At 37.9% G+C, this 25,973-nt stretch overlaps 1 protein-coding gene across 1 annotated transcript in view; it reads right to left on the bottom strand.

The window, feature by feature from the left end:
- Mcc (MCC regulator of Wnt signaling pathway) overlaps positions 1–15,564 on the bottom strand; it is a 450,812-nt gene extending 435,248 nt beyond the window's left edge. The window contains exon 1 of the mRNA XM_040272372.2: positions 15,358–15,564. Within this exon, the coding sequence (XP_040128306.1) occupies positions 15,358–15,524 (167 nt within the window). The 5' untranslated portion in view covers positions 15,525–15,564. The remainder of the gene's footprint in view (positions 1–15,357) is intronic.
- Positions 15,565–25,973: the final 10,409 nt, after the last annotated feature.

Raw genomic sequence — 25,973 nt, 5'->3', positions numbered from 1 at the left:
AAAAGAAGATTCTTTTCAACAAATGATTGCTGACAACTGGATATCTACAATCCAAAAAAGAAAGTTGAATCCTTTCTTTATTACATATGTAGAAATAAGCTCAAAATGTTGAAGTTATAAAACTCTTAGAAGAAAGCATATGAGTCATTCTTTGTGAGTTTGGTTAAATTTCTTGAATTCAATGCTAAAACACAAGCGACAAAAGCTGCATAATGTTTGATTCCATTTCTGTGAAATGTTCATAACAGGCAAATCTACAAAGATAGTAGGTTAGTGAGTGCAAAAGGCTGGGGAAGTTGAGAGGTCATGGGGTATGTCTGTTAATGGGTACAGAGTTTCTTTTTAGGTTGATGAAACTATTCCAGAATTGATTTTTGACAATTATTGCACAACTCGGTGAATATGCTAAACACCACTGAACTGTACTGTTAAAATGGGTGAGATGTATAATATGCAAATAATATCTCAATCAGAATATTTAAAAATAACTTGAAGCAATAGATGTGAAACGTAGCATCAGTTAGTGTTCAAGATTCTTATTTGATAACAAAAGACCTGAGTTCAGGCCTTACCACCCATTAAATCTTAAGGAAATTACAATATCCTTGAGCTTGTATTCTCATATTCAAATTGTGTGATAATAACTTCTTTCTCAAAGAGGCTGTTGTGAATATTAGATGAGATCATGAGTGACTGCTGAACACAGAGCCTGGCACTCAGTAAGTGCTTGGTAATATTAAGCTATTCAAGGGAAAGACATGTGAGCCTAGACTGTAAGTAGTAGCTTAAGACAAAAACAAAACAGTATATTGGTTGAGGTATTGCTTAAGTATTATTTTAAAAAAAAATTATAGGTAAACTTAATCAAGAGGGTGTTTCCAAACAATTACGCTCACTTTGTTAACACTCAGTAAAAAGAGAAATGAGGGCTCCACTACAGGTCATGATAGAATCTCAGAGGCTGGATTTGTCCTCCTTGCCTAAAACAACCAGACAAAATACATGAAACAATGATTATCAAACATTTTATAATACATAGTACAAGACTATGTTTCATGAATGAAAGAAAATTAGTAAAGCGAGCCTATAATTCTATCTATATACAGAGATACAGAAAGATCATAAAAATGGTAGATAAACCAAGTCAGGAAGCTCTAGGCTCCAAGACAGTCTGTAGGCTGCAGAACAGGAGGGAAGACCCAGTGGTCTTACTCAATTAAGGAGGAAAAACAAACAAAAACCAAAACAACAACAACCAAAAAAGCAACAGCAACAACAAATCATTTAGGAAAGCCAAGGTAGATAGTGCAGAAGGAAGAAGAAATGCCTTAGAGAGAGACAGACAGTGTGTTCCAGAGATCTGTGGGGGCTGAATTAGCCTAAGACTCCAGGCTGCCAAACAAAGCTTAAAGGCAAGCTTTCAAAAGATGGAAACTCAACAGCATGTCAGAACAAAGTAAAGGAGTAAAACAGAAACCCGTGCCCAACAAGTTAAAATGTCTGGCATCCTATCAAAAATTATCAGGCACATAAAGAAGCATGGGAAATATAGCATATCCAGTTGAAAAATCCATCAATAGCAATGAACTCAGAAATGATACAGACAATGGAATCAACAGACTGGGATTTCAAGAGTTAAAATACTGTTTATCAATTCTTCTGGGTAACTGGGTACCAAATTTGTTCCCCTCAAATGCTCCATATGTACAAATAGAACTTTTAGAAGCTAAAAATACAATATCACCCGACTTTTTGGTGAGGAAACTTACGATATAGGCAGGGTCTGAACCCAGGTTACAAGAATTGATAATACTGACAGATTGGATGCAGCGTGTGAGAAGAGTCCATCATGACTTCAAAGTTTTGACTTGAGCCTCCAGCAAAGGCCAATTATTCTAAAGGGAAGGCTAGCCTTGAAAGAGGAATCAGGAATTTGATCCTGTACATGGTAAGTTTGAGATACCATCAAACATGCAAATCAAGTGTGCTGTTACTGCATATAGCTGTCTTAAATTCAAAGGACAGATTAGGATCAGAGATACAGAATGATCATAAAAATGATAGATAAACCCAGTCAGGAAGCTCTAGGCTCCAAGAGTGTTTAGACAGGAAGATTTTGTTATAATAATGTGGTGTTATATTCCTCAGGCTGTGCGGTCTCTTACCCACCTTATTAAGTGTTCTTTCCATTGTCATAGATTCTCTCACATTATTTGCTTTGCCAGGATTCTCCACTTTCTTTCTCTTTGCTTCTGCAGTATCTACCTTGCATGACTACATAAGCTATATAAGTACCTGGAGAGCACTGAATAAATGGTAGCTCTCTCTTATCTTGAAAAGAGAATCCCGTGTCACAAAAGTAACATAGTTTCACTTGTATATGAATCTTCCTAAAGCCTTTATTCATAATAACCTCAAATTAAATACAACCCATATGTTCATGAGCAAGTGAAAGGGGTAAGCAAATTGTGGTACATTTATACAATGGAATGTTAGTCAGTGATAAAAAGGAGCCACTGATATGCATAACAGTCTGTATGAATTACACAAGCATAATGGTGCTTGAGAAAAGCCAGACACAAACTAACACATTTATAAGAAGCACTAAGAGAAAAATCTAATTTAGGAAGACAGAAAGCAGATCAGTGGTTGTAGAGGACTGGGATTGAGGTGGAGAAGGACCAGGAAGGGGTGCAGGAAAATTTGGGGGGTTATGAAAATAAATCATGATTGTGCTAGATTATAAGGATATACAGATTTGTCAAGACTCATTAAAATACATATTTAAAATGAGTTCATTTTATCATGGTGTAACCAGGAAATACTACTTATCAGTTCTTCTGGGTGACTGGGTGCCAAATTTGTTCCCTCCAAAATTCTCAGTCCCATGTTATTTTATAATTCTAGGCAGGGCTATAGTTTTTATCTTGGGCTACCTCAAGGGGAGCCATGTGGGATTTAAAAAAAAAATCTAATTTAAAAAATGAAATTGGATCATATTTTCCTCTGACTTATTTTGGCAGGCTAACTGCTTCAGAGCTGGTTTCCCTAGGATTTTAATGGTCTTTCTTTTTTCTTTTTCTCCTAGTTAGGCTCCAATTATACTCTTCTGAGTGACACTATGGTTTGAGTGTAGCTTTGAGGCTTTTGGGACGATTCAGTTTCTTTGAAGTTTGGCTTTAGTTATGCTGCTCTTTGAATTTCACCAAAGGCTCTCTTTTAAAAATTGTGTTCCAGGGTATTGCTTCCAAGAAGAATAAACACATTGCAGGTTTTATCTTCATGTCATGGGAATCTACTGAGCTATGAGACAAGCAACCTAGAGCTCATAGTCTTTCTATTTCATTTACTTTTCATTCAAGCAGTTCCTCCAACTCTCTATTAGCCTGATGACTTTTCTTTCTTGCCTCTCCAAGTCAGATTTCTGCTAACACACAGCAGGTTTAATATGTAAAGCTCTAGTTCTTTAGTCAAACACATTACTGTATTCTTCTTTAAACCTGAAAACCATTTGTTGTTGCTATTGTTTAAAGACTGAGCAATAGTGTCTGCAAGTGACTTTCATTGAAAACTCCAATTTTGAAGAATTTTCTAACAGTACAATACATGGAAAAAGGAAGGTGTTTATTCTACTATTAATGTCTCCTATTTTAAAACTCCTAAAATGCACAGATTTGCAATGTGAAATCTGAATGTTTCTTACAATTTCTGTTGACTTGGTGCCAAAATAGTAACCATGGCTTCCTAAATATGAATCACATTGTTACTCTTGATAACCTAACTACAATTCTCAAGTTTCCTTAAAAATACATGTTCTAGTTATTGTATGAGGACCTCCTGCTGATGCCTTGTGGTGAGAACAAGAGTACCAACATTGTTATTTGCAGAAAGGGCATCAGTGTACTACAAGAAAATCCTATAGAAAATGGCGGAGCTCTCTTTGAAGAAATGCTGTGCCCCTGGATATTTGGGGACTGAAGAGGTTGATACTGGTCAGTAAAACTCAAAATAAACACTTTGAATTGAAAAGTGATTTAGAAGATATGGACTTGAAATATGAAGTTTCAGGATTATTATAAGCAATCTGATTTACCCATTTTCCTTTTTTATGTAGTACAATAATAATATATGATAAAAACCTCATAATTAAAGAAGTCTAATAAGAATAAAATAAAAATTCTGAATGATAAAAGAAATATTTTTCCATGGTTTAACTGGCACAGAAACAATGGTGTGTCCTAGTAATTTGATACCTTAGATTTAGTAAAATTTCAAAACAAATCATTGAAAACTGCCTAAATATCTGACAATAGAAGAATCAACAAGTAAATAAAGGAATACTGCAACAGTCATAAGTCACATTTTCCAACCTTTTCACGGTGACGGCTTGGTTGAGCTACAATTCACATACGTAAAATTTACCCATTGAAAGTGTATAATTCAATGTCCACCTTAACAATACTAAGTTTTCCTATCAATGAACATAGGATGTTCTCTCCTTTTAATGTACTAGAGAAATGATATGCTACAGAAATGTAATTGGGAAAATAAAAATGATATTCCTTGGTTATCGGTTATGATGACTGATTTTATTTCATACATGTCTGTATTTTTTTTAATTTCAACAAGAATATCTTCTGCATACCCAAAGAAGATATTTTAAAGGAAAATATTATTTAATGAGACATGTAAATTTACAGTGTTTCATGAACATGGAATTTTAAATGAAAATGTTTGAAAGAGGACTAGGATTGTGGCTCAAGTGGTAGATTGCTCACCTAGCACATGCAAGGCCCTGGGTTTGATCTTCAGCACCATATAAAAATAAATAAGTAAAATAAAGGTATTGTGTCCAACTACAACTAAAAAATAAATATTTTTTTTAAAAAAGAAAATCCTTGAAAGATTTTTCAACACACATGCTGTTTATTCTTGATCATTTATTCACCAGAATTTACTGATTGTGCTAGGTACTGAGTTTTAACAAAACAGATGTGATTCCTTTTTCTCCATGAAACCTATAGTTAGTGGTAGACTGACAATTGTCAGGCAAAGTAGCAGAAAAATCATGCAAGTTCAAGTCATACAGAATTTGGAAAAAAAACAATCACTTCTATGATGCAGAAAACTGGTGAGATTGAGCAAACTCACTTTGAAATAGTGCTCAGGGAAGCTCTCTCTAAGGGTTTGTAAATAAGGGTTCCATGTACAAGTACTTTGTTAGATATATGTTTTGCAAATTTTTCTCCTGTTCTGCAGGTTATCTTTCTCATTTCATTTTTGATAGTGTCCTTTGAAACATAAACTTCAATTTTTTTTTTTTGTACCAGGGATTAAACCCAGAGGTGCTCAATCACTGAGACACGACCCCAGCCATTTATTTTTATTTTGATACAGGGCCTCACTAAGTTGTCTAGGACCTTACCAAGTTGTTTAGGACCTTGCTAAGTTGCTGAGGCTGGCTTTGAACTCACATTCCTCCTGCCTTAGCCTCCTGAGCTCCTGGGATTACAGTAGTGTATCAGTACCCCAAATAAACTTTAAAATTTTTGATGAAGCTCGGTGTATCGATTTCTTCTCAAATGCTCATGGTTTTTGGCATCATGTGTAAGAATCTTTTGCCAAATTCAAGGTCACAAAGATTTAAACATTTTTTTTCTAAGAGCTCAACAGTTTTAGCTCTTACACTAATTTTTTGCTCACTTTTGAATTAATTGTTGTATGGAGTATGAGGAAAGCATCCAATTTCATTCTTTTATTTGTAACTATCTAGCAGTTCCAGCACCATTTTTGAAGATTATTTCCCCCCTATTTCCCCCTTGATTTGGCATGTTTTGCATTGCACCCTTATTTCAAATCAATTGGTCGTGGTTTACTTCCAAACCCTCTATTCTGTTCAATTAATCTATGTGTCTATTCTTATGCCAGTACACTATCTTTTTAAAATTTATTTTAAACAAACATATAAATCCATAAAAGTTGTACATACTAATAGGGTATTGGGTTTGATGAATCAGGTTAAACACATGTCTCTCTTCAACCATTTATCATTTTTAAATAATGAAAACCTTCAAAATCCTACTAGATTTTTAAATGTACCATACATTATTATTATCTATAGTCATCACACTGTGCAGCAGTATATCAGAGTTTCATCCTCCTGTCTGACTGTAGCTTAGTATCTACTGACCAACTTTTCCCAACCCTTCCCCATCCCCTGCCCTCCCAGGCCTCTGGTAATTACCATTGTATTCTCAGCTTTTATGAGATCAACCATTTTTAGATTCCAAATATGAGTGAGATCATATAGTACTTATCTTTCTGTGCCTGGGCTTATTTCATTTAACATAATGATCTTTAATTCTATCCATGTTGTTGCAAAGACAGAATATTATTCTTTTTATGGCTGAATAGTATTCCATTGTAGATCTGAACCACATTTCTTTTGATTTCATTTCTTGGCTATTGTGAATGAATATGAGAATGAATATGAGAATGTTCATTTGTCACTTCAACATACTGATTTCATTTTTCCATTTTCTTCAGATATATATCCAGTGGTAGTATTGCTGGATCACAGTGTAAATATAAATATATATACACACACACACACACACACACACACATTAGGCTGTTATACATAATAGCTGTACTAATTTACACTCCAACATCAGGGTGCAAGGAGTCCCTTTACTCCACATCCTTGCTGAAACTTGTTATCCTTAATTTTCCTGATAATATCCTGTCTGGGGTGAGCTGATATGTCATTGTGGTTTTGATTTGCAGTTCCCTGAGGATTCATGATGTTGAACATTTTTTCACGTACCTTTTGGCCATCTGTATGTCTTGTTTTGAAAAATGTCTAATAGATCTAGTGTCCATTTTTAAATTGTTTTTTTGTTTGTTTTCTTTTGCTTATTGAGTTTTTGGAGTTCCTTATATATTCTGGATATCAACCCTTTGTCAGATTGAAAATATTTTCCCCCATTTTGTAGGTTGTCTGTGAACTCTGTTGATTGTTTTCTATTAGTTGACTGTGACAAAGCTTTTAGTTTGGTGTAATCCCATTTGCCTATTTTTAATTCTGTTTCCTATATTTTTGGGTTTTATAAAAAAAATTCTCACTCATTTCAATGTTCTGAAGTTCTTTCCCTGTTTTCTTCTTGTGGTTTCATAGTTTTAGGCCTCACATTTAAGTCTTTTTTAATATTTATTTTTTAGTTATAGGTGGACACAATGTCTTTATTTTATATTTATGTGGTGCTGAGGATTGAACCCAGTGCCTCACACATACTAGACGAGGGTGCTACCTCTGAGCCACAATCCCAGCCCCATATTTAAGTCTTTAATCCATTTTTGAGCTGATCTTTATGACTGGTGAGAGTTAGGGGAATAGCTTCTTTCTTCTGCATGTGAATACCCAATTTTCCCACACCCACTTATTGAAAAGATTATCCTTTCTCCAATGAGCATTCTTACCATTTCTGTCAAAAACCATTTGGCTGTAGATGCAGGGGTTTATTTCTGGACTCTACTCAGTTCATTGGTCTGTGGGTCTGTTTTATTATTTATTTATTTGCTCAAATGGACTTGGATATTAGGGATCTTCCATATTAATGTTAGCATAGTTTTTTTATAGTTTTTTGAAGAATGCCATTGGTATTTTGATAGGGACTGCAGAGAATCTATATATCACATTGGATAGTATACAGTTTTGACAAAGTTAATTTTTCTAGTCCATGAACACAGGATATCTTTCCACCTTTCTATGTCCTCTTCAATTTCTTTCATCAGTGTTTTATAATTTTTATTGTAGAGCTCTTTCACCTCTTTGTTTAAAATTTTTAAAATGTTTTCTTAGTTGTAGATGGACACAATACCTTTATTTTTATGTGGTGCTGAGGATCGAACCCAGTGCCTTCCACATGCAAGGAGAGCACTCAATCACTGAGCTACAACCCCAGCCCCTTTGGTTAAATTTATTATTAGGTATTTTACTTAAGTTTTTTGTTGCTGGTAGTGGTAGTGGTAGTTGGTTTGTGTTTCGGTTTTGTTTTGTTCTTGCCATTGTAAATGGGATTGCTTTCTATTTCAGATAATTTCTAAGTAATGTTGCAATATTTCTGATCTTTATATGTTGATTTTGTGTCCCGCACATTTGCTGAAGTCATTTATTAATTGTTTGGTAGCATTTTAGGGGGTTTCTATACAGAAGATCATGTTATCTGCAAACAGGGATAATTTGATTTCTTCTTTTCTAATTTGGATGCTCCTTATTTCTTTCTCTTGTCTAATTGCTTTGGCTAGAACTTCCAACATGTGGAATAGAAGTGGTAAGAGGGGCATCTTTGTCTTGTGCCAGATCTGAGAGAGAGCATTAAGCATTTCCCAATTTATTTTAAATTTTGTAGTAGTAAAATTTTATAATATGTTAGATAAAAACATTATAATATATTAGCTGTTGGCTTAGTATAAAGGTCTTTATTATGTTGAGATACATCCTTGTATGCCTAATTTCTTCTGTATTTTTATCATAAAAGGTTGTTGAATTTTATCAAATGACTATTCTGCATCAATTGAGATAACCATAATTTTTTTGTCCTTCATTCTGTTGACCTGGTGTATCATATTCATTTATTTGCATATATTGAACCATCCTTGCATCCTTGGGATGAATCCCACTTGATCCTGGAGAATAATCTTTTCACTAAGCTGTTGGATTTGATTTGCTAGTATTTACTTGAAGATCTTCATGTCTATGTTCATCAAGGATATCAGCCTGTAGTTTTCTTTCTTTACTGTGTCCAGAACACTATCTTGATTACTGTTGCTCTGGAGTATGTTTTGAAATTGGGAAGTGGAATGTTGAAATTTTGTTCCTCTTTTTCAAGATTGTTTTTACTATTTTTGGATCCCTTGAGTAGTCATATCAATTTCAATATCAGCTCATTAATTTTGTTTTTTGTTTTTGGTACCAGGGATTGAACCAGAGGCACTTAACTGATGAGCCATATCCCCAGCCTTTTTTTATATATATATTTTATTTAAAGACAGGGTCTCACTGAGTTGTTTAGGGCCTCACTAAGTTGCTGGTTTTGAACTTATGATCCTCCTGCCTCAGCCTCTCAAGCCACTGGGATTATAGGCATACACCATCTCACCCAGGTTGGATCAACTCATTCATTTTTGCAACCATTATAACTCAACAGTAAAAAGATGAATAACCCAATTTCAAAATGGACTAAGGATCTGAATAGACATTTCTTCAAAGAAGATATACAAATGGCCAATAAGCACATGATAAGATGTTCAACACCATTAGCAACTAGGGAAATGAAAATCAAAACTATACTTTAAACCAAGCAGGATGGTCATAATCAAAAATTCAGATAATAACAAGTATTGGCAAGATTGTGGAGAAATAAGAATCTTTCTATGCTACTTGTAGGGAGGTGAAATGATGCAATTACTTTGAAAAACAAGCTAGAAGTTTCTTAAAAACTTAAAAATAGAATTACCATTATGATTCAGCAATTCTACTCCTAGATATAGACCCAACAGAACTGAAAATATATGTTCATAAAAAATGTATACATAGCAGCATTATTCATAATAGCCAAAAGATGTAAATAAGCCAAATGTTCAACATTTGGTCAATGAATAAACAAGATGTCTACATCCTTAAAATAAAATATTATTCAATGCATGTTTTTTCACACTTTTGTCTAATATAAGATAATTGTAATTTTGTGGGTTAGTCTCTGTGTCCTCTATTGGTCTACCAGTCTGTTTTGGTGCCAACCATGCTGTTTTTGTTACAATTTCTCTTTAGTACATGCATTGGATAAAAAATAACCTCTTCAACAAATGGTGCTGGGAAAACTGGAAATCCATGTGAAACAAAACAAAATTAAACCCCTATCTCTCATCTCTCAAAATGGATCAAAAACTTAGGAATAAAACCAGAGACTCTGCATCTAATAGAAAAAAAAAGTAGGCCCTAATCTCCATCGTGTAATTAGGCCTCAACTTCCTTAATAAGACCCCTAAGTGCAAGAATTAAAATCAAGAATTAAAAAATGGGATGAACTCAAACTAAAAAGTTTTTTCTCAGCAAAAGAAACAATCTGTGAAGTGACTAGAGAGCCTACATCTTGGGAGCAAATTTTTACTCTTCACACTTCAGATAGAGCACTTATCTCTAGGGTACATAAAGAACTCAAAAGTTAAGCACCAAAAAAAAAAAAAAAACAAATAACCAAATCAATAAATGGAAATAAACAGAAACTTCTCAGAAGAGGATACATTCAGTCAACAAACATATGAAAAAAATGTTCAACATCTCTAGCAATTAGAGAAATGCAAATCAAAACCATTCTAAGATTTTTCTCACTCCAGTCAGAATGGCAGCTATTATGCATACAAACAACAATAAGTGTTGGCGAGGATGTGGGGAAAAAGGTACACTCAAACATTGTTGGTGGGACTGCAAACTGGTACAGCCAATATGGAAAGCAGTATGGAGATTTCTTGAAAATTGGGAATGGAACCACCATTTGACTCAGCTATCCCTCTCCTTGGTCTATACCCAAAGGACTTAAAAACAGCATACTACAGGGACACAGCCACATCAATGTTTATAGCAGCACAATTCACAATAGCTGAACTGTGGAACCAACCTAGATGCCCTTCAATAGACGAATGGATAAAAAAAAATGTGGCATAATACACAATGGAATATTACTCAGCAATAAAAGAGAATAAAATCATGGCATTTGCAGGTAAATGGATGGAGTTAGAGAAGATAATGCTAAGTGAAGTTAGCCAATCCCCAAAAACCAAATGCTGAATGTTTTCTCTAATAGAAGGAGGCTGATTCATAGTGGGGTAGGAACAGGGAACATGGAAGGAATAGACAAACTCTAGATAGGGCAGAGGGCTTGAAGGGGAAGGGAGGGGCATGGGGTTAGAACAATGAGGGAATGTGATGATCATTATTATCCAAAGTATACATGTAAAGACACAAATTGGTGTGAATATACTGTGTATACAACCAGAGATATGAAAATTTGTTCTCTATATGTGTAATAAGAATTATAATGCATTCCACTGTCATATATAAATAAAAAAATATTATTCAAAGGAATGAAATACTGATGTAAGCTACAACATGGATGAACCTTGAAAACATTATATTACGTAAAAGAAGCAAGTCACAAAAACTTATATTAATGATTCTGTTTTTATGAAATGTCTAGAATAGACAAATTCATAGAGACAAAGGGCAGATTAGTGGCATCTTAAGCTTGGGAGTAATGGGAGGTATTAGGAAATGAGAGCTAAAGAATAAGGGATTTGGGTTCCATATCTCTCTTTAAGGTACCAATGTTTCAGCTGAAACTTGAAGAGTAGATTGAAATGTAAATGTTGGTTTATTTGTCAATGATAAGTTCAAAATAAGCAGTTTCATACACTGAAGTGAAAAATCAAAAAAAAAACTATAAAACTCTAAAGAGAAAATAATTTCAAGAAATAGAGTAACCTCCATCAGTTCCTATAACATGATATGCAAAGTCCAAAATATTCAAATCAGTGAAATATAGGGATAAGTCATTATAAATTTAATGAAATGCACTGGAAGAGCCTACTGTGCTTCCAGTGTGCAATCCAACCCCTTCCCTGTCTCAGCCACAGTTCAGGGCCACTTCATGGTGGTTTTGTGCTCCCTGTTAATGTCAGAGGGGGATGATGCTGGGTTCCTTTCACAGGCTAGAAGTTTCTTAACAGAAGCAGCAATTCTAGCAATGCAGTTCGGGTAAATGAACATATTAATAGGTCAAATTACAGGAAAGGAAGGACAGAATGCTGTTAATTTCTCATATGCATTCTTCCCTGTGTGAAATAAAATTTTTTTCTTGACTGAGCCAAGAGAATGTTGAAGCATAAAGTCCCCCGTTTTACCTCTCAGACATTTCCCTCATTGCCTCAGTCTCTCTTCCATTTTTCCTTCCTCTGAACATAAGATTTCCAGCTCCCTCCTATTTAGATGAACGGCAAGGTAGAGGATCAGAGGTAATACATTGGAATGCAGGTTATTGTGGGATCTTTATTATAGGTACTGGTAGCTACTTGCCCATCCAGCATCTATTCCTTGCTCTTAGTAACAACTCAGATTTTGTTGAGAGGCAATGTGCCTGGTTGAAGTATACCCTTCCTCAGACTCTACTGAAGGTAAGCATGGCTAGGTGTTGTAGTATGAACAAGAAGGAATTTGGGGGAAGCTTGTCTTTAATGATAAAGGTACCACACATTTCAACTTCCTTTTACATCTTCTTCCCTAGAATATGGGGACATGGCTGGAGATAGAATAATCTTCTTTGGACTTGAAATAACCATGTGATGAGTGCTTTATATGAATAATGGAGCTGCAGAAAGGTAGAAGGAAGCTGGGCACTGATAGGACTGTGGAGCTGCTGCCCAGTTCTGGAGAGTTGTCCTCTAGGTTTCTGCTAGGTGACAAGGCTGACCCTTATTTGACTATGGTTAAGTTTCAATAAATACTTGAACATATCATAGTAGTATTGTTCATAAAAGCCAAAAGATGTAAACAACCAAATGTTCAATATTTGATGAGTACATGAACAAGATGTCTTTTATCCTTATAATGAAATATTATTCATTTGGGCATATTGGCACATATTTGTAAACTCAGCTATTCAGGAGGCTGAGGCAAGAGGATCTCAAGTTTTAAGGTAGCCTGTGCAACTTAAGAAGATGCTATCTCACAAGAAAAAAAGAAAAAAACAGCTGGGGATGTAACCCAGTGGTAAAGTGCCGCTGGATTCAATCCCTATCCCCCCTTCCCCCTGCAAGAAAGAGAGATAACATCCACAATACTCCAAACCCTAAAACCCACCTCAGAGTAGAAAGTAAAGGTTATTAAAAAGATAGCTCAGAGGAGTGGTCTCAGATAAGGAGTCACTTAATGCCCCTCTTCCCCAAGCCATACTCAGTAAACATATTCCAGGTAAAACTGTGCTTGTTCTGTAAATACATTTCCTGACAAGTGCCTTAGTGCCTCCTTTCAATAAGATTGCCAAGCCTAAACTCTTCCTATGGGGAAATCTGCCTACAGCATAATCTCCAGGGTGACTCTACCCACTGTTAAAGTTATTATCTAGTGTCAATTACTAGACGTACCTTTCAACTTTCAAGGAGACACATTAAAGTGATGTGGCCCAAGGAATGCTAACAGCTCTTTCCACTTTTGTCCCCCCCCCATTTCTCTTCCACCTCAAAAATCTCTTCTTTATCACCACCCTCATACAAATTTCGGTGCGTACAAACACCTCACCTTCCAAAAAAAATGTCCTTAAAGTTTGCTTTCAGAATTCATTACCCTCAAGGAAAAACTAAACTGTCACTGAAAACAATATAAGCATATAAACAGAATATGTAGTTCATATAAAACAACATATTAATAGGCCAAATTAGAGGAAGCAAAGGACAGAATGGTGTCAATTTCTGTTACTTACTCTAAGCTGGTATTGGAATAAAATTATTTTTGTATGCAAATGTGAATATAGATTGTTTTTATTATTAATATGAAATCACAATGAGATGATGGCCTTTCAAGAAGGAAAATCACTATTTATGTGTGTGTGTGTGTGTATAAAATTTGTCTTTTTTTGTCTTGTTTGTTTGGTACTAGGGATTGAACCCAAGGACATTTTATCACTTTTTATCTTTTGAGACAGGTTCTGGCTACATTGCTAAGATTGGCCTTGAATTTGCCATTCTCCTACCTCAGGCTCCCAAATCACTGGGATTACAGATGTGCACAACTGTTCCTGGTCTATATAATTTATTTTTTAAAATACCAGAATGGCAGTTAGGAAAGATTTCCAGATAAAAATCTATATGGGGTCAATCAGGATTACATAACATTTTCATTTCAGAACAGCATTACTCCATAAAATTTTCTGTTCTAATATTTCTCAATGAAACAATGGCCTTTCAAGTAGGAAGACAACATATAAAAATAAACAGCACAATTAATTTTTCTTTTAAATCCAAGAACCAAAATAGGAAAAACCTTCCAAATAAAAATCTATGCACAGTCAGTCAGCATTACATATTATTTTCATTTCAGAACAGAATTGCCACTTAAAAAATTCTAGTGTTTCTGGTTTATCAATGCAATTTTAGAAAAGTAATAAAATTCACTGAAAAATGATAATTAAGTGATCTCAAATAAGAGATTATTTTTGTAATGGTTAAATTCTTACATGTTAAATCACCTATTTCGGAGAGCTTTTTAAAAAACTTATGAGGAAATCCTCCCCGTCCCTCCCCCCCCCCCACTTTGTTTTGTTTTGTTTTGTTTAGGGCAAGGATTTTCAGAACCGGGATCTTTAGCATCATCAAGACAAAGGCTAAAGAAACACGAAATACAAGCCTTAGGTAGCATTCTTCATTGAAGGCAATTCAAATTTCGGCGCGTACTGGTTTCAGCGCCACAGAAGCATGCTCTAAAACACTACATTAATTTCTGTAAGTCACACAAATCTGGGCAGAAGTAATCATTTGGCCAAGTCGGGCGGCAAGAAGCCACAACACTGCCTCTGTAGGGAGTCTAGAGAATCTGCGCAGGCAGAGGCACAGACCAATGGAGAGACCTCGCGAGGCTCACCTGGACAGAGCGCAGAGCAGGGTTAAGTAGGGTCTATATTCCAGACTCACTTCTAAACCTCCAATATGCTCCAGGACGCTTCCTACACCACTTCCCTGACCCCAGGCCAGTGTGTTTAAATCAATACTGGGTGACAAATCATACCCATTCTTTGGAATTCATTGTTTGGAATTCAGGGACTCTGTGGCACATGAAAGTTCTTCACAGCTTATTTCCCTGTCCGTCTCTTGTCACTGAAGAGTGCATCTCTCTCCTAGTGCGACCATAGGGTTGTACCCCAAGCTCCCCAGTGCCACAGCATCCGGACACCCAGAAGCTGAAGACTGCAGGGCAGCCCCTCCTACTTGGAATAAGCGGCCAGAACTCGTTTCCCAACCGCGAGGAGCGCTCCCAGACCCCGGGAAGGGCTCGCATCCCAGAGATGTTTCCCAACGCCTAGACAAAAGAAGAGGCTGGGAAAAGTTGGACCAACTGGCACCTCCAGAGAACGAACAGGGCTGCCCCTAGCCCTCAGTGGCCGAGGCAGCGACGCGCTCTTAGAGTCGCGGTCAACTTTTCCTGTAAGCTTCTAAGCAACTTACTGGAAGTTGGGGCACCGGAGGGGTCAAGGGCAGCGCGGAGTGTCTGGTCTCGCCCCAGCCAGTTTCTTGCACCTTCCCGCGTACCTGCTGATGTATCCGTCCCCGTCCCCATCGCAAGTCTGGAAGAGGCGCCGCATTCGCTCCTCCTCGCCGGTGCTGGATGTGTCGCTGCTACTGCTACCGCCGCCTCCACCGCCGCTGCTGCCGCCGCCGCTGGCGCTCCCGGCCGCCGCTGCAGCTGCCGCCATCATGCGCCCGCTCCCTGCTCCGGAGGAGGACGCGCGGCGGCAGCAGGGATCTGTGCGGCGCAAAAGCTGCTCGCAGACCCGAACCTGCCTGACAACGGAGCATGCCCAGTGGTCGCCCGAGCGCTCCGGGCGAGGAATTCCACCTCTCCGGGTTTTGCCCGGGCTGGGAAGATGGGCTCTCTGGAATTGCCCGAGTAGGCACCTTGGGAGAGAAGAAGGTGGAGAGAGTGGCTCAGGAAATCAGAGAGCCCAGGGTGGCGATGGGGACGCGAGAGGAGGGAATTTCCACAGGGATGCCCTCCGGAAGGGTGTCAGCACGGTGCATCCAGCCACCACATAGGGTACCTGATACCTGGAGATGCTTTGGACAGAGAGCTGGTTTTCTGCAGAACTGCCCTGAGTAAAGGATTTCCTTTCTAGGAAAAACATAATATTGCCCTTTTGCAAACTCAGTACGGTGCGTGTGATCCCATTCTCCAACTTCTCTTGGTTCTGTATCCATAGATCCAAACGAGACCTGGGAATGTCTGTCCGTTGTATGAATTTTTGACACCTGTTAAGAAATCTGACCCTCTCAGCCCTGACTTGTCTTCAGGTCTTGCAGTGGGTTCAATCTGGCCTTCTCATGCGGCATTGTGTATGTTAGGGCCATTTCTAGAAACCTCTCACTCACCTGGTCAGGCATCATTAGAAATATTAAATTTTTTTTTAGTTGTAGATGAACACAATATCTTTATTTTTATTTGTTTATTTTTATGTAGTGCTGGGGATCAAACCCAAGGCCTCACGCGTGCAAGGCAAGCGCTCTGCCACTGAGCTACAACCCCAGCCCCAACAGTATTAATCTCATCAATAATGAAAAAAACTGATGGTTTCATTTGATCCACACTACAGACCTAGAAGCTGCCTCTTATTATCAACCTTAGGAGTTAGATATGGGTTATTTTAAGGGGAAAAGGAATAGGCACATAATACAGGACAATGCCTGACACCAGGTGCTTAATATATGATAGCTCTCATTATCTTCAATTTACAGATAAGAAAACTAAGGCCTGAGACTTACTCAAGTTTGCAGGCTCAATAAGTGTCAGGGCAGAGGCAAGCCCAGGCAATCTAACTTCAGACTAGGAGCCCTTAAACACTACACTGTCCTTCCACCATAAGAGAAGGGGAACCACATGAACCAATTTGTGCTTTAGTGAATGATTCATTCTGTTCCAGGCTTTCTGCCAGAGATCTATGAAATCTTGTGGTGCTTTAAAAGCATGTCCACAGATTCTTTGGTGTACTTCTCATCAAGAGTTGGAGTCTGTTTTCTCCTCTTGAACTCCCTAGGACTTCCTGACTGCTTAACTTCTGAGGCTAGGTTGAAAAAGGCTACAGACTCTACCTGGCTCCCTTTCTTGGACTTGAACCTTTGAAACTCTGAGCTGCCTTGAAAGAAGTTTGACTACCCTAAAGCTTCCATATTGGAGAAGCCATGCAGAGACCACATAAAGACAAAAAGAGATGCCCAAAGAGTACCAGTTGTTCCAACCAGCAGATGTTTGAGCTTTCCCAGACCTGGTGCCAGGCATGATGATGACTAGCCCAACATACAGCAACTGATAAGATATTCTGAGCAAGAACAGTCTAGCTGAACCCAGTTGACCCTCCAGAGCTGTGATGATGACTGTAAAATGATTTTTGTTGTTTTAAAGCCTTTAAGTCTTGAAGTTTATTTATTTATGCAGCAATACAGAACTGAAACAAGTCCATAGGTTGGGGACTGTCTGCAAGGTCAGAAGGAAGAGGCCTCTGCCTTCTTTCTCCCCTGCTCCATTCCATTCATCCAAGAATTTCAAGTATTTCAGGGCACTGATGACCATACAATGACTAGACCATCACCTTAGAAAAATTTTATGAATCCACCCAAAAATATTTGCTTGAGAGATGCTACCAGCATCACAGATATTTCTATCTACAATAGAACAAGAACCAAAGCCCATATTTATACAGTATAAATTTTAAAATGTTTACTTTTCTCATTTTCATAAAATAAGAACCATGATTATCTGACAATACAGCCAGACAGGAATTGTCACCCTCAAATCCTCCCATAGGATTACTGGTGGAGGACCAGAAAACAAGAAAGTCAGGCATCCAGTCATAAGTACAACATGCATAAAGAGTCTGGAACCCAAACAAATTTCCAGGATTTGAATGAATCTTTCTATGACCACATCCATATAAACAGAAAGTGGAGGGTAAACCTCAACTAATGATATGTCAAAGCAAAGACTATATTTCTTTTTAGAAAATATGTATTATAGCTCTGGAGGTTTAAATTTAAACTATATGGAAAAAAAGAAATTTAAAATTATTTTGAATTGAATCTGTACATACCAAAAGTGGAATTTGACATATTTCCTGAACAACATTATCTCATGCTTGGGTAACTCAGAAATGGATGAACAGATAGGTTCAACTTTCCAGAAAAGAATCTGCTTCTGTGTTGATATGAAGCATTTGAAATTTCAGCTGAAAAGGTTATTGGAGTGAGTGATACTTATAAGACATTGAAAATAGAGATGCCATATGAATGTAAAAATGATAAATATAAGGTAGAGCTTGGAATGGGAGCAATAGCTAAGACTATAAATCTAACAGTACTGGTTATGTCATAATTTCAAAGGTTTTATGTATTTATCTGAGATGAGTACACAGCTCAACCTCTTTGTCTTTATCTAGTTCTTTTTTTTCCTTCTCGGATTCCTCTTGGTTATAATTACCCTTCATATTTATGTAGTACATTTCAAAATGCTCTGTGCATATTATAAGATATAAGATATACTGTCTCATATGTCTAAAGTTACCAGTTAAATAAATAAATCAACTGCAGTACATTGTAAACTTGATTATCTGGGGTTTGCCCTTTCAAATTCCATTTACCTGAGCTAATACTATATGCAAGAGTTGGAGTGGGGAGCTCCCTTTCTCTTGAGGGTGATTTTATGAGCTCTGCTAAATTCCCACTCCCTTCAAAAAGACTTCCTTGATCTGGGCTTGGTGGCACATGCCTGTAATCCCAGCAGCTCTGGAGGCTGAGGCAGGAGGATTGCGAGTTCAAAGCCAGCCTCAGCAAATTAGTGAGGCCCTAAGCAACTCAGCGAGACTGTCTCTAAATTAAAAAAAAAAAAAAAAAGACTTTCTTCACCCTCCAAATCACACCAATCTTTCAGATCTTTCTTAGTTTGAATTAGACATTTTGAAAGAAGAATCATAACATTTGCAATTTCTCTCCCCCCTCTACTTGTCCAATAGTATCAATTATTTATTATTAAATGAGCCTGCAAATTCCTGAGAGAAAATAGGGAAGGAGAGTTAAGGAAAGTTTAATAAATTTTTATTGAGTCTTCATCAAAAATCAGTAATAATGTTTAAAACTTTACCTTAATCCTATGAAGTAGAGGATGAGGCAAGAGGATCACATGTTCAAAGCCAGCCTCGGCAAGGTCCTGAGCAACTTAGTGAGACTCTGTCTCAAAATAAAAAAAAATAAAAAGGATCTTAGCAAGGTCCTAAGCAACTTATCAAGACTCTGTCTCAAAATAAAAAATAAAAAGGGCTGGGGGTATGGCTCAGTGGTTAAGTACCTCTGTGCTCAATCCCCAATAAGAGAAGGAGGGCAGGGAGAGAGGGGACAAACCTGAGAGCAACCTTGCCTGACCTCACATTTCTGAAATGGTATTAGTTTCCTATTTCTAGCTTCACAATGAAAATTTATTTTCTTAAAAATGATACAAATTTAGGGCCTGGGGTTGTGACTCAGTGTTAAAGTGCTCGCCTAGCATGCACAAGGCACTCGGTTCGATCCTCAGCACCACATAAATATAAAATAAAGATATTGTGTCCACCTAAAACTAAAAAATAAATATTTTTTTAAAATGATACAAATTTATTATCTTACAATTCTGGAGGTCATAAGTCTTAAATGAGTCTCACTGAGCTAAATTAAAGTGTTGGCAGGACCAAGTACTTTCTGGAAGCTGTAGCAGAGAAATATTTCTTTGCCTTTTCCAGTTACTGGAGGTTACCTGCATCACCTTTCTGGTCAGCAGAAGAGTATTATCAAATCTCTCTCTGATTTAGTTCCCTTTTCTGCCTTCCTCTTAAGCTATAAAGGACCACTGTGACTTTACTAGGACCACACAATCTAGAATCTTCTTGGTATATTAAACTCAGCTGATTAGTAATCCTAATTCTATTTGCAACCTTAATTCCCCCTTGTCATATAACAGCATATTTATAGGTTTCAGAGATTAGAATGTGGTTATTTTTGGAACAGACATTATTCTACCTAACACATCAAATAGTTCTTTATTGAAATGAAATGGCTAGGCCTTTATACCACTGCCTCAATTGGTCATTGGATGTAGATCCCCAATACACTGTATCCACAACCCAGGAAGCTCATGATCCTGGGCAAGGTGTCTGTCTATGGCAAAGTCAATTCCTCATAGACTGATACCTAAAGATTATCTTCTCATGGATGTCTTAGCAGCTGGGAAAACAAGTTCTTTCTTGAAAGGAGAAATGGATGGTGCATTTCCATCTTAATCACAGTCCACCCCTTGAGTCATTTGGATCACTTCATATATGTCAGTGGAACAGCTCCTCCTGGATTCTGATGGATCTCTGTTTCTACAGACTTTTTTTTTTCTTTTTTGGTGCTGGGATTGTACCCAGGGACTTATGGGTGCCAGTGTAAACTCTACCATGGAGCTACACTCTCAGCCCTTCTGAGACAATCTTAGAAGAGGAGGCTTAGTGGGAAAATGATGACTGGTACAAGTCTTGGGGTCCCAACTGATGTTCATTGTCTCCCTCCTCGACTAGAATTCCTTCATTCTTAGAACCAATCTAGGTTACTTAGCAGGTGACACAACCCAGATGGTTATCTCTGATAAGGATGATATTGATGCACTTGTTCATTTATTATTACAACTGGAAAAGGGGTTAGCAAGAGGTACCCAAATCAATCATCTGTGTGCTATGTTCTCCTTGCCCCTGTTGTATAACTCTAGCTTTGCCTCTTCTTCATTATTAGGGTTAATTACCCAGCCAAGATGTTAACGCTTCTTGCCTACTGTTGTGCAGGGGCTGAGACACAGGAAACTCATTTGGGGTTTGGTGGAAGAAGATGTAAAACACAGTTAAAGTAGTAGATATGCTTTATTCAGCCTCCAAGGTCCAGCTTCAGCTTCGGCCCCCAGACAGTTCCATTTTAGCCCTCAAATTGCCCCCACTTTTGTCCCCATTAGTCCAGTTTGCCCTAAGTCTTTTCCAGTGGCCCTTTTTATATGTAGGTCAAACAAAGAAGGCACAACTGCCAACAGGTTACATAAGGGGGCACCTGCTCACAAGTTAATGTTGATGACCTGGAGTATATACGCTGAATCAGTGTTTCTGGCCTTGACTCCATAACATAGCTAGTTCCCAGCCCTAGCTACACGCTAAAAACATAACATAGCCTGCTGGAAAGTCTTGGCAAGAGAGTCTAACCATTTTGGGACCTTCCCCAACACCTACGGACCTGCAGACATAAGTATTCTGAAGTACATAATCTATAGCTAGGCATAATCTATAGCTTAAAGTTCAAGGGAACTCTGGGTGTATCACTTCATCCAAGTATTTTTCTTTTGGCCATCAGAAGTCAGAGTTTTGGGGACTGGAGGCAAAACGTCCCCTAATGAGTCATGAGAAGTAAAAGTGATCACTCCTGCCTTCATGTTTTGGATCATAGACCCAACTACTCTTCCTTCTGGGGACATAGAATAATATAAATGACTTTGATTCAAGGTATAATCTGTGCCCTGGAGGATGGTTTGCCACCTTCATGATGGCTCTTCAGCGGTGCTCCAGGAAGCTGCTCTTGCCTCTCTTTTTCCGCAGCTTTTTCATGGTGTGGTATGTAATATGATCACTGGGTCCCATGGTCATGAGCCCACTACTATGCTTTCTGTGATGTCATGTAGGTTCCTGATTTGACACAAAGTTATGTGGAATGTCATGTTAATAGAGCAAACACTCTGTAAACCTTGGATAGTAATACTGACTGAAGCACTGAGATAGGAAAGGCAGATCCATAATAAAAACATCTGTCTACTTCTGTGAGCATGAGTCACTGGCCCTACTGTCAATTCCTTCAGAGTAGAAGTGACCCAATGTAGTCAACTTGCCATTAAGGAGCCAGTTGGTCTTTTCAAATAGTGGTGACATATTGGGGTATGAGCATTAGAATCTGTTAAAGGCAAGCTGGACATTTGGCAGTAATAACAGCTTATATCAGCTGTGTTAAGTGGGTGTTTATACCATTAGGCTCCATTTCTGTTACCACCAACCTTTTATTCTGGCACTAGGGTGGTTGATGACAGGCGTTGACTGGCATCATTTCGCCAAATCACTTTGTCTATATGTTTATTCTATATGTTTATTAATTGCCTCTTCTATGGTAGATGGTCTTTGATGAACTTTGAGATGCAATGTAAAGCTCTTCACATTCTGTATTCACTCCCATATGTCCATACACACGTCTCCCTAATTCTGCTTCTCTCCATCTTTTTCCTCTTTCCCTCTTTTTAGCATTCTTTTCCTCCTGATCAGCTTTTCAGGGCATTTGTCACTACCAGAAGATTGTATGCAGCTTGGGGACATTTCTCTCTGTACATCGTGGATAATCACTTGAAGCTCTGTCCATTGGGAGGGCTTCCCTTGCTACAGGTTTGGTTGCCAGGGAAACAGACAGAATATGGTGTGTAAGATATCTATTAAAGAGTCCTGGAGAGAATTGAGGGAAACAAGGGAAAGGAAGCAGAATTGGACAGAGGAACAAGGCAGACTCAATGTAGATCTGATAGCAAACTTGTATGACCTGATAGGAAACCCTGGTGCTAATAAGGTCTTTCAGAATTGTCTTGCTGTGACTCAGACTTTATATCTCCACCTCCATTTATCACAAGATATAGGTTGCTCCAAGAAGGTTATGACTGTATGTTAGCCAGCTTTATTTCACTGTGACCAAAAATCCTTAGAGGAAGAAAAGTTTATTTTGAGTTCATAATTTCAGAGGTTTGGTCCATGGTCAGCCAACTCATTGCTATGAGACTGAAGTGAGGAGGAGCAATAAGGCAGAAGAGCAAGGCAGAGGAAAGCTGCTTTCACAGCTGGGAAGCAGGGGTGGAGGATGGGGGAAAGGTAGAGAAGAAAAATCCTTCCAGAGCACACCCCAAGTGACCCACTCCCTCTAGCAATTCCCACCTACCTTTTACCTCTCAGCATTTCAGCACAGACACAGGAGGTTTTCATGGAACCCTAATTAACCAACCACAACACTGTGTTATGTTTCTTTGAAGCCCAGGGAATTTCTGAAGAGTTTGACAGCTAAAGGCTGCTGTTGACAACACTCCTAGAATGTGGGGTACCAAGTACTTTTTGAAGGAGGATTGAGTAGTACATCTTTGTGTCCACACAGAGCAGAGAGCTTGAGTTCAAATCCTGTTTATGCTGATGACATTTTGAGTGCTATTGGACAAATGACCTAACCTTTCTGAATTTCAGTTTCGCTAGCTGTACAATAGGGGTTATGGTATCACTTGTTTCATGGGAGTTTTGTGAAATTGCAGGAAATAATTTATATAAAGTACTTTGGATCACAGGAATGAGCCTAATTAAACTAACTTTTATGATTTTTATTATAAAAATGGTCGTGATATTTCCAGGACTTTTATTGTTGAATATCAGATACTTAGTTTGTTCATTTGTAAAATAATCCAGTTGAATTCCAAAGGTCCCTTCTATTTCTAAAATTACATGATTTACTTCTCATAATTAATGTTTTACTTATTTATAATATTGGAGAATTACCAGAAAGGTATATCTGTCTTTTCTACTCATGACCTACTTCTTTCTTTCTTTCTTTCTTTCTTTCTTTCTTTCTTTCTTTCTTTCTTTCTTTCTTTCTTTCTTTCTTTCTTTCTTTCTTTTTTTCTTTCTTTCTTTCTCAGGGATTGAACTCAGGGCTACTTAATTACTGAGCTGCATCCACAGCTCTTTTTAAATTTTTTAAAAAATTTTGAGATAGCCTTGATAAATTGCTTAGGGCGTCACTAAATTGCTGAGGCTAATTTCAAACTTGGGATCCTCCTGTCTCAGCCTCCTGAGTTGCTGGGATTATAGGTATATACCACCAAGCCCAGCTCAAATCCTCTCTTTTAAAATGTTTTCTATTTATTTATTTGGTACCAGGGATTGAACCCAGGTGTGCTTAATCACTGAGCTAAATCCCCAGCCCTTTTTGTGTTTTATTTGAGACAGGGTCTTTCTAAGTTGCTTAGAGTTCGACAAATTGCTGAGGCTGGCTTTGAACTTGCAATCCTCCTGCGTCACTGGGATTACAAGTGTGTGTGCCACCGTGCCCAGCTTTTTATTGTTTGTTTCTTATGTAGGAAATTAGCTATATATTATATAAATTCAAATGGAGGGGGGGTCTGACATTTATCTGCACATACAGAACTACTTATATATGCCTGCATTTCTTTTTGTGGATAAATATCATAAATACCAATACCATAGGGAATATTTAGGTTGAGCTGAGTATGTGCTTGGCTATGTATCATTATCACCTCACACGTTGACTGGCTTTTCAGCCACCTCTACCAAGGCCATGATGGATTGGGCTGGCTGTGAACTACCTGCCAGCTGTTCAATGTTGGTTGACTTTATATGATCCCTAGATAAGTACCATCACTTATAAAGAGTCTAGGTATTGTGGATTTAAACTGAGCAACCACACTCAGAGAGAGTTTTGACTAGTCCCTAGTGAAGAAAATGATGAAATGGTGAGGCCAAGAGCCCCAGAGAAGAGGTCCTTTTCAACATCAGATGTCAAACCCTTAGGGCAGTGGTTTTCACACTGCAGGTTGCAACCCAAGTGTATTTTTTTTCTGGGACACTGTATAAAAACAATGTAATCTTGTTTAGCTGGCTGATACATACTGCTTGAAGGGAAAGAACCTTACAGCAAGAAGAATTACCCTGACCGTCTTGGCCTAGCAGCTCTAATTTTCTTTCTTTTGATCAGGAAGGACTTGAAGCATTGCTCTCGGTCCTTTTCACCTCCTTCACCTTCTAGTCATCACACTTGTGGTGACCAAGGAAGAATGCATTTTATGTACCTCCTGTTCCCTTTCATATTTTCAGGGGATTCCCAGGGTGGGCCAAGAAGGCCAACCTGCTCTAGTTAGCTACTCTTGCAGGCAAAGCAGCCAAGAATCAGTTAGGCCAGGCATGGTGGTGCACATCTGAATCCCAGTGACGCTAGAGACTAAGGCAGTAGGATTGAAAATTCAAAGCCAGTCTCAACAATTTAACGAGGCCCTGAGCAACTTATTGAGACCCTGTCTCAAAATAAAAAATAAAAAGGGGTGGGGATGTGGCTCAGTGGTTAAGTGCCCCTGGGTTCAATCCCTGATATATATATATATATATATATATATAAATGAATTAGGCTGCAGGGTTCTAGGTCAGGACTGGAGCAGAATTTCTAGCTGAGGTGGGTAGAGCCAATGTGGAAATTTTATTTGGATTCTCAAATCTAAGCTAGACAGCAATGTGAAGCCAATGACATTCTTCATGGAAACAGAAAAAGCAATCATCCAGAAACTCATCTGGAAAAAAATAAGAGACCAGAATAGCCAAAGCAATCCTTAGCAAGAAGAGTAAAGCTGGTGACATTACTATTCCAGACCTTAAAATATACTACAGAGCAATAGTAACAAAAACAGCATGGTATTGGCACCAAAATAGACCTGTAGACCAATGGTACAGAATAGAGAACACAGAGACTAACCAATATAACTACAGTTATCTTATATTAGACAAAGGTGTCAAAAACATACATTGGAGAAAAGATAGCCTCTTCAACAAATGGTGCTAGGAAAACTTGAAATCCACATGTTACAAAATGAAATTAAACCTCTATCTCTTACCATGCACAAAATTCAACTCAAAGTAGATCAAGAATCTAGGAATTAAAACAGAGACCTTTCACCTAATGGAAGAAAAAGTAGGCCCAAATCTCCATCATGTCAGATTAGGCCTCAACTTCCTTAATAAGACTCCTATAGCACAAGAATTAAAAGCAAGAATCAATAAATGGGATGGATTCAAACTAAAACTCTTCTTCTCAGCAAAAGAAACAATCGGTGAGGTGAATAGAGAGCCTAAAGAATTGGAGCAAGTCTTTACCACAAATACATCAGCTAGAGCACTAATCTCTAGGATATATACAGCACTCAAAAACCTTAACATCAAAAAAACCAAATAACCCAATAAATAAGCCAAGGAACTGAACAGACACTTCTCAGAAGAGGATACATTCAGTCAACAAACATGAAAAAAGTGTTCAACATC

This window comes from Ictidomys tridecemlineatus, chromosome 1 (assembly GCF_052094955.1).
Source record: "Ictidomys tridecemlineatus isolate mIctTri1 chromosome 1, mIctTri1.hap1, whole genome shotgun sequence".
Classification (NCBI taxonomy): Eukaryota; Metazoa; Chordata; class Mammalia; order Rodentia; family Sciuridae; genus Ictidomys; species Ictidomys tridecemlineatus.
This window is presented reverse-complemented; position numbering and strand designations above follow the sequence as displayed.